Source organism: Gallus gallus, chromosome 6, assembly GCF_016699485.2.
Source record: "Gallus gallus isolate bGalGal1 chromosome 6, bGalGal1.mat.broiler.GRCg7b, whole genome shotgun sequence".
Classification (NCBI taxonomy): Eukaryota; Metazoa; Chordata; class Aves; order Galliformes; family Phasianidae; genus Gallus; species Gallus gallus.
The window spans coordinates 23954727-23969231 of NC_052537.1; the positions used below are offsets into that span (position 1 = coordinate 23954727).

The 14505-nt window shown below is 47.7% G+C and overlaps 1 protein-coding gene across 1 annotated transcript; it reads right to left on the reverse strand.

The window, feature by feature from the left end:
* Nucleotides 1-230: 230 nt before the first annotated feature.
* On the reverse strand, nucleotides 231-14373 carry ACTR1A (ARP1 actin-related protein 1 homolog A, centractin alpha). The gene is made up of 11 exons (NM_001007948.2): nucleotides 14274-14373; nucleotides 9823-9887; nucleotides 8942-9017; nucleotides 8026-8151; nucleotides 7101-7225; nucleotides 6753-6969; nucleotides 4829-4921; nucleotides 3976-4150; nucleotides 3531-3592; nucleotides 3150-3190; nucleotides 231-2499 (listed from the first exon to the last, which is right to left on the reverse strand). The coding sequence occupies exons 1-11, from the start codon at nucleotides 14319-14321 to the stop codon at nucleotides 2397-2399; spliced, it is 1131 nt and encodes a 376-aa protein (NP_001007949.1). The 5' UTR covers nucleotides 14322-14373; the 3' UTR covers nucleotides 231-2396.
* Between the last annotated feature and the right edge of the window lie 132 nt (nucleotides 14374-14505).

Sequence of the window (14505 nt, forward strand, 5' to 3'; positions counted from 1 at the left end):
GCTTTGAGAATAATGGTTGTTCAGGAAAGCAGCTTTGGACTCTACCAGGGAGACCAGTTACAGGCCAGGAATGTCCTACCTTAGCACAACAGACTGATCAGGAAGGCAGTTTTGGACCACAGTGCGTTTTCATGCAGAGATTAGCCAGCAAGTTCTGTACAGGCAAGAGAAGAACACACTGTTACCTCCTTAAAAATGCAAATGGGGGAAGATGAGGCCAGGAGGCTTGATGTTTGTATATGAATGACTTTATTTAAGTATGCTGGGCACCACCAGGCAACATGGTTTGGACAGTGTGCGAGGGAACAGTCAGGCAGATCAAATGAATGCTAGATTGGAGACGGCACCTTTCTGTCCGGTCACTGCAGTTTACAGAATGGAGCACTGCTGCTTCTGCAAGGCCAGCAGAGGAGCTGGGGAGGGAGAAGAGACCACTGGCACTGCCTGGGGCATGTGGTAGGTGAACAGAGAGGAGTTTGTTTCTTCCTCTCTGCATGCTGCAGCTAATCAGCAAGACTGCAACGATCTTCTGTCGGAACAAGGCTGAGCACTGACAGTTCTCTACCTGACTTGTTCTTACTTAAAAATACAATCTGTTCTGACAGGAGTAGGAGAGTGAGCAGTATGGCCTCAGCTGGGAACAGACCACCAAATCTGCATACCTCCAACTTCTCTGAGCCCAGCAGTGAGCCCTGAGAATGTGCTTCCTGCTGGAGCAGCGCACTACTTGCTTACATTCACATCTGCTGGGGCAGTGCACCAGCTTCTGCCAGGCCTCTGCAGCAGGGCTGCTGCAGCTCTCCAGCTCTTGCCCTGTATTGGCTCTGGAGAGTGACCCCAGGGTGATGTGTGGAAATGAAGAGAAAGGAGGGGAACACAGAGGAACTGCCACCAAGCAACTCCAGGCCCACTGCTAACGTCAGGTACTGCAGAAAATCAGTGGTGAAGCAAATGAGCACCAAGTAATGCATAAGAACACTCAAAACTAACAGTGCCGCAACCCAACACAAGCTGCTCTGGAGGTCTTCCAATCTCTGTAGAAGCAGCAGTTACAGAAGAGCAGCCAGTAGATGAGCAGAAAGGCATAAGCAGCTCAATGGGACAGCAGAACCCAGCCACTGCAACAGCTTGCTGCTGAAAACCCTGCTGCTCACATCAGTATACACGTACTAATACAATTTATTGTCCTCTCATGTAGTGTATTCATAGAGAACAGCAAAACTTCCTCAAAAACAGTTATTCAGTGGTGTAGCAGGGCTGACTGGTTATTATGCTAAGCATGTGTGCTGTAAACAGTGTTAACATAAAATAATGGACAGCTGGATAACAGGTGTTCAAAGAAGACCCAAAGAACAATTCCCAGGTGCTGTGGTCAGTATTTGAGATATCCTCAGAGATTTCAATAAATAAAACAATTCTTACATTACAATGCACCTTTCCAACTATTATTTTGCCCCCCAAATGGATAAAGTACACAAGAGTTATGCCTGGCTGAAAATACATGCTCTCTTTGCCCTGACATGGAGAAGGAGGAGGGAAACAGCCCCAGCTCCTGCAGAGAAAGAACATGAAAGCTGTAGATCTTGGCAGGTTGAGGGAGAACACTCGAGTGCCTTCACTCCCACTCTGGGGCACTTGCTTCCAGAGGAGAAAAGGTATTAAAAAGAAGGAACAAGAGAATAACCATCTAGCATAATGAAAGCTGATTAGAGATTGCTTTGTTCTACTCCATGCAATACAAACTAAGTCCTATCACCAACTTCTCCTGCTGTGGCACAGACCCACACATCAGTCTGAGAAGTTACACACACTCACTCACACACACACACACACACACCAAAAATAGTGGGGGCAAATGGGCTTAACTGTTACAAATGTGCTTTCTCTTAATTAAAAAAAAAAAAAAAAAAGATATTAAAAACAACTCCAAAAACCTACTGATGGTGGAGACACTGCTGAAGAAGAAAGAAGCTATGGGGCTTCAGCGATGTATTTCCAGACAATCCAGGCATTGCAGTCAGGCTGACTAAAGCCTACGTGAGCAGTTTGCAGTGGTTGGCTCCTTTCTGACTTGCTAGGCAGATTCTAAACTGTTCCCTTTGTTTTTCCTTGCTTGTTTTACAGTGGCAAATGTGATCGTAACACAGAAACTAAGGAACTGAAGAAAAGCAGATCGTTATTTTATCCTTTCCATTAAAAAAAAAAAACAACAAAAATAAAAAAAATAAGTAGTTAGTACTAATACAACCCTCCTGCTGCTGTCGTCTTTGCTCAGTGACATCGGGGCATGCTGGCGCACACACACACATACAGGCAGCTCTCAGACACTCGGACTCAGAAAAGCGAGTTTAGAACTGAAGTGAGTCTTCAGAGGAGACTGAGGATAGGTCCCAGGGCTAGAAGGTTTTTCGGTGGATGGCGCGAGCTCCATCTTCTTCATATTCCTTTTTTGAAACCCACATTTTCTTAAAAGTATCCAGCGAGGCCAGAATAGAGCCACTGGGGAGAGACAGACATTATAGATTAAAGGAGAACACTGCGGACACTGTCACCACATCTCTGCAGGGAAGAGCTGTTTCTGCTGCACAGCTCTTCTACTCTTAAGAAAGGTGCCAAGGCTCCTGGCTGCCTACAGAAGAAATGCTCTCTGGACAGTCACCTCCCCTCCTGTTAGCTTCAAATGCACTGGTATTACAGAGCCTATCATGAGCCACCCTCTCACAAACAACGTGCTGACGCTGCTGTAAACGAGCAAGCTCTCTTCACATTAGATCTGGTCTCACTTACTTGGATTCTGGAGCCGAGTTTATTTCTCCTGATGAGCAACAGAGACGTACACGAGAAGGGAAATGTACCTACTGCCTCTGCACTATGGAATGCGCTACAAATGAGCCTGTTCTATGTTAACATGGATGTTAGGACTGGTTAAGACAAAGAAAATTAACAGTCTTGCAAGAGTCTTAAGGATGCAAAGAGCTAAGGAGCTGGCAGCATGAACAGAGGCTCAGTAACCAGGCTGGGTAGCACATGGTTGAGGAGTAATGCCCTCCTGACACACCACAGTAGAAGGAACAACAGTGCAAGTGCCAACAGGCTGCAATTTTCTAGCCCTCATCCCACAGGAAGACCCGCCACCATGCAGTACTTACCCAATCCATGTAGAATACAATCTCTCCTGAGGAGCTGATATCTAGGAGAAGAAGAGATTCAGTCAGGACTACCCCAAACTACAGTCTGCTTCTCCTGGCATGCTGCCCTGATTTCCCTACAGCTAACACAAGTCAAAAAGACACCTAGCAGGTCCCCCACAAAATAACCACTGTGGACCAGATCCTGGACAGAAATCATGCTTCTCCATGATGAAACCAAACAAGTGTTCATCACAATAAGGCTGTTACTGGTTTGAGCCACACGGCAGCTGCACTCTTAGCATGGCTTTTTTTGTGTGTGTGTGTGTTTTTTTTTTTAAGAGGGCAAAGGTCACAGAACAACACACAGTATGTGATAAACACCCAAGAGAATGCTCCTACCCTTATTTTGACGTCCTTTGGAGCTAGTTTCTTCACCTCACTCAAGAGCCTATCACCAAAACCTGCACAAGACAAAAAAAAGAAGCAGTTTGAACACTTCAGCAAAATCCCAAGTTCCATCTACTAACAATGTGGACCTGGACAGTGGAGCAGGTTTTGAATGGGAAAACTAGGACCTAACTGGAGATTTCTGCCTGTGGTTAAGGGCTGATGGGCTCTGGCAGAGGATAGCTATGTCCATCGGGACCAGATGCATGCAATTATGACTAGGGCTCAGAAAATTAGGGAGCAGGGATCAGTCTCCTGCTTCTCACAGAAACTACCCTGAGAACAGAGCTCCCACAGCTGCCATTTCATGGGACAAGTTGGGTGTTAACTCTCCCGTTTCACACGAGATGAGAAAAAGATGTAAGTGACAGCCCACTGAAAAACAAGAGACAGGAACCTTTGAAAAGCGTGGAGCCTCCAGACAGCACAATGTTGGAGAAAAGTGTTCGCCTCAGATCCATATCTGATTTTTGAATGGCAAAAACGAGCACCTCATGGAGTCCTTCACATTCTTCCCCTATCAGGTCTGGCCGGAACAAGAGCTCCGGGGCACGAAAGCGGGCAGAACCGATCTGCAAGGAGAGAAGTTAGCACAGAGGGGAGAAGACAGCAGCGTGGCACAGTTCACTGTCTACAGCCTCAAGGTTGAGTCTTTCTCTCTGAGGTAAAACTTCAGAGGAACAAAGCTTTATGGACATTCATGCTATATCATTAGCTCCCAAATGACCACCATATTGACCTACAGCTTCTGGCAAAGATGCCATTTCTATTCTGCAGATGAAAGAGATGAAGAAATTTGCTCAGCTCCATACAGCAGGTCAATGGTTGAGAAATAAACAAATCCACCTCTGGTACTGGAGGTAAGACTTGTATTTCCTCTCCTTCAACCATTCTACAGAAGGCTTAAAGAATATTCCCAAGTCACTCTTCAAACCAGTAGTTTCTGTTCATCTGGGCAGGAAAAAAAGCCACATACAAAACCACAGCACAATTTACAGCTCCAACCCACACTCCATACCTGATCCTCATAAAGATTTACTAGATCAGAATCTGCACTCAAACAGTTCTCAGACTCTATGGTCATGCTTTATCCTTACCCAAGAATTCCAGTAGAATTAGTAAGATTTCTAATAATGTTCTCTTTCCCTAAAAATTCTAGCACCCCAGCTCAACAGCCTGGGATGCATTTTGGTCTTTAAAATTATCCTCTCTCACCCCACATTGCACTAAATCTCCCATCTTTTACAAACCTCAATAGTGCTTCCATCTGGCAGGTAGTACTGAGCCTTCTCGGTCTCCAGAGTCTCATCCTTCTGGGGGTTTATGGACAGATAGCAGGCACGCTGAAGAAGAAGCAGAGCCAGAAAGAGTGAGATGAGGATAAAGCCAAAGACCCCTGATAAATACTTTTCTCACTACAAAAAGCAAATTCCTTAGATATCAAAATCCAAGTGTATCCTTGGAGACACCAATTTCAGTACTATGTTGTATTGAGGAAAAGACCTTTTAGGCTCACAACAGGAAAAATACTTTATCTGCTCTTCATACTACTAGTCACTACTTTTCTAGCTTTTGTTTTTGTTTCTCACTTACTGCTTAAGAAGTAATGTCCCTCTGCACTGGTGAGATAACTATCTTGTGAGCACTTCCAACCTTTCACAGTGCAAAGCAAAGCAGGCATCTGAAACGCCTTTAATGGCATTAACCATGTACAAAGGTGGGTTTAGGTAACTTAGCAATAGATTAGGAGCATGAACAAAGTCCCTTATTACATTCCAGAAGAAACAATAACTAATAGCTATCAGCAAAAATCTCTTAGCATAGCCTAAACAGCTCAATTCCTATTGTTCACCACATTCTACGTTACAGGAAAGAAAATACTTTTACTTTTGAAACTGCTCCAGCAGCCCATCATTTTTCTTACATAGATAAGCTTTTCTATTCCAAATTGTTATCATTTGTGGATTTAAAACTCATCTAACAGAATCATAGAACAGTTGAGGTTGGAAGAGACCTCCCTACTGAAGCAGGATCAGCTAGAACAGGTTACCCAAAACCACATGCAGTCACATTAGGAGCAATTCCACAGGAAGACAATCTACATCCTCTACTCTGGGCGACCTGTTCCACTGTTTGGTCACCTTCAAAGAATCTGGGCAACAGGCAAAAGAGCTCTGATCCCTCTGCACAGCCACACCGAGCTACAGCCATGCAGAACAAGCAAGCTATTTCCATTACGTTTGCTTTTCCATTAGGTCACAGGTTCAAGAACAGCTCATTGATGTTCTCAAGCCCTGGCTGCTGGCACAGCCCAGTTATCAACAGCATTTAAAGCTTGTGACGGAGGCCAACAGCATGGCAATAACTGACAGGTATCAGCAGTACTGATCTGAGCGTTGAAGGCACAAATGCATAGGTAGTCCTAAGCTACACAAAGCCTTGCTGAAATCAGAGCACAACCTGTCTGCACGAGAATTGCGATGCCACAAAGCCATGGTGAGCAGTCACCAGCTGAGATACTGTTCACTGTCCCACCTTTGCCCTCTTCTCTTGGAAGACAAGAGAAGCCAAGGTAACTGCTGCATTACTGCAAGGCCACTAAACGCTGCAGATGCCATTTAAAAAGAAAGCCTTTGTAAATACGAATGCCACGAATTAATTATTTCACGGAGAGAGAAAAAAAAGCAGCAATCCACTTGTGATCCCAAACTACCATGGATTTTCCGAAGTCTTCACTTGAAGAGTAGGCAAATACTAGTGAAGAATATCAGACCTGATAAATTGCTGTTCAGTCACCCTTACATTAAAAAAAAGGTTTCCTTTACATTCAGATGGAGCCTCCTGTGTGTCAGTCTGTGCCTCCTGTCCTGTCACCAGACATCACTGAAATGAGTCTGGCTCTGTTTTCTTTGCTCTCTCCCTTCAGATATTAATATACAATGATGAAATCCTCCCTGAATTTCTGTTCTCCAGGCTCAACAGTCCCAGCCCCCTCAATCTCTCCTCATATGAGGGATGCTCCAGTCCCCTAATCATCTTACAGGCTCCAGTCTCCCTTCGATAGATAAAGTAACGAGTTTCAGAGCTAGGGAGGCTGGCACTTCCCACTACACTTCAGGGAGTGTAGTGGGGAGAAATCTTTGTGGATAAGTACAGAAATAGACAGTACGTCACCTCCTTGATGGTCTTGACAATCTCAAACTCTGAGGTCGTGTGGAAGTCATAGCCTTCCTTCCGGAGATAGAGACGCAGGAAGCGTGAGACATCGCGGCCTGCAATGTCAATCCGCATGATGGAGTGAGGCATGGCAAAGCCTTCATAGATGGGGACTGCGTGGGTAACGCCATCCCCAGAGTCCAGCACTACTCCTGTAGTCCTCCCAGTAGCATACCTAGCAGAGGGACACAGGACAGATATCAACGTGGTCTTTCTCAGTTCGGTTTTCTTGTTTGTTTGTGGGAGAAAAAAAAAGGATTTCAAGAAACATTTCACAAGTGCACATCAAAGATGAGAGGTACTCACAGACTGAGAACAGCTTGCATGGAGATGAATAGTGCTGGAACATTGAAGGTCTCAAAAAACACTTCAGCAGCACGTTCTCTGTTCTTGCGTGGGTTTAGGGGTGCTTCTGTCAACAGCACAGGATGCTGGTAAAGAAAAAGAGCCAAGCTGTAGTAACCAGGATGCAGCTAGATGTATGCTCTCAAAAATGGCTGCTTATTTTTCCACTTTAGGAACCAGTAGTACAATAGGACACGTAGAAGGGACTAATTTCAGCTAGTGAGCTGTATTACACCACGCATAACCTCTACTAGGTTGGAGAACCAATAGGGCTCTGGTTTAGCCATAAAGAAATCTTGGGGAGTCCACCCTGTGAGTGACCCTTTGCCAGGAAGGATGATCAAGATCACTCTTTGTACCAAAAGGAAGACAATTTGCCCCAAATACAGACAGCCTAAGTAAGGGTGAAAGCATACAGTCCTTATTTAATACAGGCAGAAATATTCCTACACCAATGACACAACCTATTGCTTTCAGTCATTTACTAACTTCTTGGTCAGCTCCTTCCAGACCACATGTTTTTCTCCCTCTTTACTTCAGATTATGTCACTGCTCAGTGGATACGCCTGATGCACAGACATAACAAGAAAAGTCAGCTGCACGTGGTGTAGAGCACAATCATTAGAGAGAGGGAGTGAATAACAATCTGACTTTTAGCACGTCAGATTTTGAGTTAGGCCAGAACATGAGATGTGAGGAGAAATTCTGCTTGGACACTTCTTGTGTAGTATCTCCTGAGAGGTGAAAAGAACTTAATTGAACAACAGGTGAGTTTAGAAAGAAAAACAAAGGAAGAGTCCCAGATTGCCTCCTGGAGTTCAAAGGCTCTTGGTGTCATGCACAGAAAGGAAACACACCGGTGCCTCTACACAGTGAGGTATCTCACCTCCTCTGAGAATGTCTGAAGCTGATCTTTTGAATACACGTACTGCCAAATGCGCTCCATGTCATTCCAGTCCTTCACTATGCCATGTTCCATTGGGTATCGGATCGAGAGGAGACCTCTGTGCTCCTGAGCAAACAGAAACAATATAGTATACCTGTCAGGAACTAACAATTTCATTTCTGAGCATTATGACCACAAATTAATCTGACAGACTCAATTACTTGCAGCCCCACTAAGAAGTAACACAACTCTAACATACGCTACAAAGACTGAACAATAACCACATGCATCTTTCCAGAGAAGTATTCATGAGATTTAATTAGGCCTTTTTACACAAAGGAGGAAGACATGATGTTTGCAGAACACTTTCCATCTTAACGTGTTTTGATCCACACAGACACCTATCAAACGTTATCTTTGTTCTACCAGCTCTGCCACGATGTAAAACATAGCAGGGTGATAGCAGGGAATGTAGTTCTGTGGTCTCACTGGAAATATGAGACCATGCTGACAAAAGAAGCACTGTGGACAGCAAGCTTCTTGCCCACAACAGGGAGATAAAAGGCAACCAACTAGGGTCCATTTCTAAAGTTCCCAGTCAAGAAAGTGGAGATGTAACCATACAGACCACAAAGTAGCCTAGAAAAAAAAAGGATAAGTACAAAAGGACTTGGGAAAATGGACTGAGACTGAGAGAAGAGATCTGTGATCAGCAGGCTGGCACAAGAATTTTGTGAAGGCTTCCCACTACCGCTTAGACACACTTACAAGAAGTGACAGTCTGTTCTGCTCTTCTGACCGACACTGATATCAAAGAATCACAGCTGTTAACATGCTAAAAGTGCAACTGCTACAGCCCCTCTAACAGCAGAACAGCAAGATGCGTGGAGAGGTGAAGTAATACAGGTTTTCTTACCTCTGCCTTTGGACCAATGAAAATGTCCCCTTCTAAAGCACCAGCCATAACACGAACGTGCTTTGGTCTGCCCACACTGGAACAGAGAAAAGAGTATAAATGCTTCTAGAGAGAGAACTCAGATACATTCAATATTTTACTACTTTTTCTTCTCCTCAGCCCCAGCGAGCACTTTCTAACAGCAGTAACAGAGTCTGAGGGCACTACCAAGTGCAGACAGATTCAGGTTTGCTCTGTAAACTAATCCCAGAATCAGAAGCAAAGGGAGCAGATTGCAGACATTTCTGAAATAATGGAACATAAGCCAGCTGAGTCTGGCCACACTTTCCCTGATGATTCAGGATTCCAACACTGCCTAGGGTAAACAAGGCCAGATTGAGCAGTGGTCTGAGCAGACAGACCCACACAGGTTTGCTTGACCTCATGTAGGTCAGCTTAGACATTTAGAGTCCCACACCCCACCTCACTATACAGACTAGTCTGCGTGGCACTGAATAGCTCCTGATGCAGCAATCCCTCCAATAAAACTGTCAGAGAACTTTCAAGGAACAATGGCAAGAATCAAGACTTCAGCCTACACACCAAAAGGAGGGATTCACACCAGGTCTTTTTTGACCTCATATCTCAAGACTAAAGGATCCCACAGCTTTGGTTGGGGGATGACAAAGAGATAAATCATCTTTTATGTTTCATTTTTTTTTTTCCCAGAAAAATCTCCATGTGTGTAACAGTGGAGACCTTTTCTCCCTAATGCTTCTGTAAAGCAGGCAGAAAAAGCATAACTTGTTTCTCCTGCTACAAAATTGGACCACACTTCCCCTCTACACATCTAAGAGCTGGTAAATGGACTGAGAACTGATCAACACCAGCAGAGTACTTACTAGTTTGGAAAGCAGTATTTCGGTATTTGATCACCAGCAAAACCTGCTTTAATCACGCCTGAACCCTGTAGGAGAAACAAATACATGAGCTTATCATTCATTCAGAAATCTTCATAAATTTTAACAGAGCAGCATCAGCATTGCCAGATCCTCTCCTTTTTACTACGAGTAAAGCTTGGAGAACAAATTCTCCAAGCGGGGTTAGGGGTGGGAAGGTGCCAGCAGACCAGCTTGGCCACTAGAGGGGAGTAACCAGCACCTTCCTGGCAGTGAGGCATCGCACAGGGCACCAAATCCCAGGATGTCCTGGGAGTAGGCTGCATGAAACAAGCTGCAGTGGAGAACAGGGAAGAGAAATCCAAGCGGGGAATAAGCTAGCTGGCACTAAGGCTGCAGGTCACAGAAATCTGACCAGTAAAGACATGGGAAACTAAACGGGGCTTGAGTCTGAAAGCAACAAAGATACCAGTCAGACTGCAAGAGGAAAGGCTGGAGGCTGGAAAAGTGGCTGACAGGACAGGGTTTGTTTAAAAGGGACAAAGAAGAACTTGAGGTCAGGCATGGCAGTCAGAAAGGAGCAAACCCAAACACCTTCTGCACCACACAAAGCAGTGCAGGCTGTGGGCACAGAGTGTTAAAGCAGCTGCAGGGAGGGACTCAGCACTGAGAATTCGGCACCACTGCTCCTGACCCTGCCAGTAGCATCCATGCACATCCCGAAGACTGACTGCCAGCCCAGGGCCGGGCTGAGCCTCACCCACTCCATTTCCCACTCATGTACAACAATCCTGAAGCAACGAGGAGCTTGCAGGAACACGCGTGTTTTGGTAAGGAACAGATTTCCATGGGATCTCCTTTGATAAGGCATTTCACTGCTAATGCCAGAGTACCACAGGAGCAAGCTCTTCTATCCAATTTTTCTTGAAAGAAGAAAATACTGGGAGCAATACACGTGTGCTTGCACTAAAACTATCAACTGAAAAAGTGCCCATTCACTCCCAAGGGCTCTGCAGCAGGACTGCTCTGTTTGTGAGGACATTCTCAATACATTTTAAAATCAACAGCAATGCAGCTCCTCAACTGCTTCCCCCTTCCCACCTCTTCTGTGTGGGTCAATATCACTCACATGTGGGGCTGTGCAGCTAAGCTCCGGCCGCAGGGGATGCTGAAAGCCCCAGCCATCTGCTCCATGGTGAGAGGGGTCAGCAGCCAGCACAGGCTCAGCAGAAAGGAATGTGGGGCAGCGGGCCACTCCAATATACAGTCCAGGGCCTTATTCCCAAGCTCCTTTTGTCAGCTGGTTCAGGTGAGGTGCCCAGCCTTGCAGAGAGCAGGCATACCCTGCCACCAGGGCACAGGTACTCCTGCCTTAAGATAGACAGAAGCAGGTTTGCAGAGATGTATCTGCAAAAAGGAGTACCAGGAACACTGGAAACTGGACATGGCTGGTTATAAAAGATGTAAGAGGAATGCAGTGCTGGAACCCCAGGCTGGCACCAGCTACAGCTCCCAGCATCTGCACTAACAGGCGCAGGTGGAACAAAGAGCCCTGTGCCATGGTAAGAAGCCAGCACCCCAGGCAGACACTCCCTTCTGACCAGACACCTCAAAGCAAAGCCAGGAATAAAACAAACAATATTGTGATTTTTCTTGTCACAGCTTATAGACAACATCATGCCTGGGAAATAATATCATCCTTTGTCGAGTACCACAGATTAAAAAATTAAATAAAATAATGATAATGAATCAAATGCAGTAAGATAGGCACTATCAGAATATTGTGCTCATTGAATATTTTATTCTAGCTAATGCTTGATCTTATGGCCAGCACAGTCTGCTGCTGGGAAATGGTTTCAGGAGAACAATGATGCTCCTGTTTTAACACAGAGATCAAAACTTCCTTATGACAGGCCAAAAATTACCCTGCACATCCTGGTGAGCTTCCCAGCAAGTTATGCATTTTAAGATTTAAGTACTGAAGTTCAAAGAAACTGAGTATGTCAGGTGCTCCAAACTCTTTGCTGAAGTTGGAGATGAAGGCTGCTCTGAGAAGTGATGGGAGGGGATCTGAGCACTGTTGTGCTTCCCAGTGCCTGCAGGCAAACCAAGCACAGACATTTGCTATCTCTGCACTACAAAGACCCATCAGCATTTTCTGTCACAGCAGGCTGGAACTTTTGGGCCCTGGCTTGTTCACCACCTCAGTCCCCCCGGCTCACCCTCTCTTACATACACATGCACGTGACAGGAGGGCACTCAGCCTCGAAAAGCTGCCTGCAGCTCTCCAAAGTACAGCCCCGCTGAGGCAGCAGAAGCAGCAGCACCTTTCTGAGCAGCTCCAATTCCTATCCTGCCTGAACTCCCAAGTACAAAAATGCAATGTCACCACAAGGCTCGGCCTGCAAGCGTTGAGGGCAGATCTCAACCATTTCATTCTGCAGCTCATACAGGGAGAAGAAGGCGGGAGCTCATTTATCAGGGAGGCAAGCAGAATTAGCTTTTTGTAAGACCAGCTGTTAAAATTAAAAAAAGAAGCAGTCAGTCTCCAGCAGCACGAGCCCTTCTTCAGGCCTGAAGCAGGGAGGGGGAGCAATCGTGCTAAGTAAGGAAGTCAGGCTGAAATGAGACATGGACTGCTATTATGTGACCCTACCACAACAAACTCATCCTCGCAGTGCCTGGAAGTAACTTTGGCAGCTAGCTGGTAACAGCACCACAGCAGGTCGGCATTACTCCCCTCACTTCTATCAACAATCAGCCAGAGTTTTTCCTTTAAGTTTCCAACAATCTCTCTGCTGTGATTCCAGAGGAAGAAACAAAGCTAAAGTTGTCTCAGAGAGTTCAAGTTGTAGAGAGGAATCGGATCAATTATAAAGAGGTCAGAGGAATAACCAACTTGACCTGAAAAGATCTACGAATCATACAGCTCACAACAAACGTAAGAGAATCATGCAATGGCTTAGGTTGGAAGGGACATAAAGTATCAGCTCATTCCAAACCCTCTGACATAGACAGGGTTGCCACCCACCAGATCAGGGCACCCAGGCCCCATCCAACCTTTTGTCCTGAACATCTCCAGGGAAGGGGTAGCCATAGCTTCTTCAGGTAGCCTGTGCCAGTGCCTCAGCTCCCTATGAGTAAAGAATTTCCTCCCGACATTTAACCCAAATCTCCTCTCTTTTAGTTTAGTCATTCCTCCTTGTCCTGTCACTATCAGACCACGTAAAAAGTTGGTCTCCCTCCTGTTCATAAGCTCCCCTTAAGTACTAGAAGGCCACAATGAGGTTGCCCTGGAGCCTTTCTTTATAAAGGAGGTGCTCCATCCCTCTGAGCATCTTTGTGGCCCTCCTCTGGACCCGCTTCAACAGCTCCACATCCTTCCTGTACTGGAGGCCCCAGACCTGGTTGCAGTACCTCAGACGGGGCTTCATGTGGGCACAGCAGAGGGACAATCACTACAGAATTCTACAGAAAGGAAGGTGACAAAGGAAGCACGAACACCAGCCCTTTCACACAGCAGAATGTGAATCAGCAGCAGCGGGGCCAGAAGGGAGGAGCGGGAGCTTGTGGCTCGCTGTTGTGGAGGAGGCTCCTTGGGATGTTCCACCCCTTTCCCTCCTCCCACTTCTTCTGTCACCCTTCCTCCCCCAGGCCGCTATGGGGCTGCTCACGAAGGGCTTCAGGACCACTCCATGCAACCACTCTCATCGACCTCAACCCTACAGGCCTGCCCCCTGCTGAGGCAGCACACTGTTAGCGGTGACGGCCATCTGCACCGCCACACCCTGCTGTCAGACCAGGGCTGACGCAACCCGCGCTGGGAGCGGCTCCTCCGGGCGCACTGCCGGCTCGGGCCGGGGCCTGTGAGGCCGTGAGGCACTGCGCGGTCACTACGAGGAGAGCCGAGCACACCCGGAGCATGCCGGGAGTCAGGCCAAGCAGGGCCCGCCGCACGCCGGAAACCAGTCCCATTGTCCCCCGGGCACAAAGCGGGGCCGCAGAGCCGGGACGCAGCCGCTGTTGACGGACGGCTCTTCCAGCCAATGGGCGCAGGTGTTCCCCGCAAGGGCGTGCCGGGAGTGGCCCCGCTCCGGCAGGTAGCGGCGGGGCATCCCGTTGACTGACAGCCGCCCCAGCCAATGGGGACGCGCCGCCCCTCACAGCCCGCACACACCCCGGCGGCGGCGGGGGCCGCTCCCCATCAGTGAGGGGCAGCGACCCTCTGGGGGGTGACAGGCGGCCGTCCCAGCCAATCGCAGGCTGCTAAACCGAGCTGGCCCCGCCCTACCCTAGGAGGCAGCGCACAGCGCTGGGCGAGGGCCCGAGGCGGCAGCCAAGCCGGGTGGGGGGGGCGGCGGGCGGGGCGCGGCCGCCCCCGATGACAAAGGGATCGTGGCCGGCGGGGCCTCCCGCCCTTCCCGGCACAGGGACGCGCGGCCGCCCACACTCACGTTGTCTATCACGACGGGCTGGTTCGCTATCACGTCGTAGGACTCCATGGCGAGGACCCGCCGCAGTCACCCGTCAGGGAGCAACAGCCCAGCCGGCGGCGGCGCATGCGCGAAAGGACGGCGCTGAGCCAGCTGGGTGATGTATTCCTGCGGCCGCGATGCGCGCTGGGAAGCGCAGTCCGGGCAGAGAGGCGGGGAGCGGGGCATGCCGGGAAGTGTAGTGCGGCGCAAA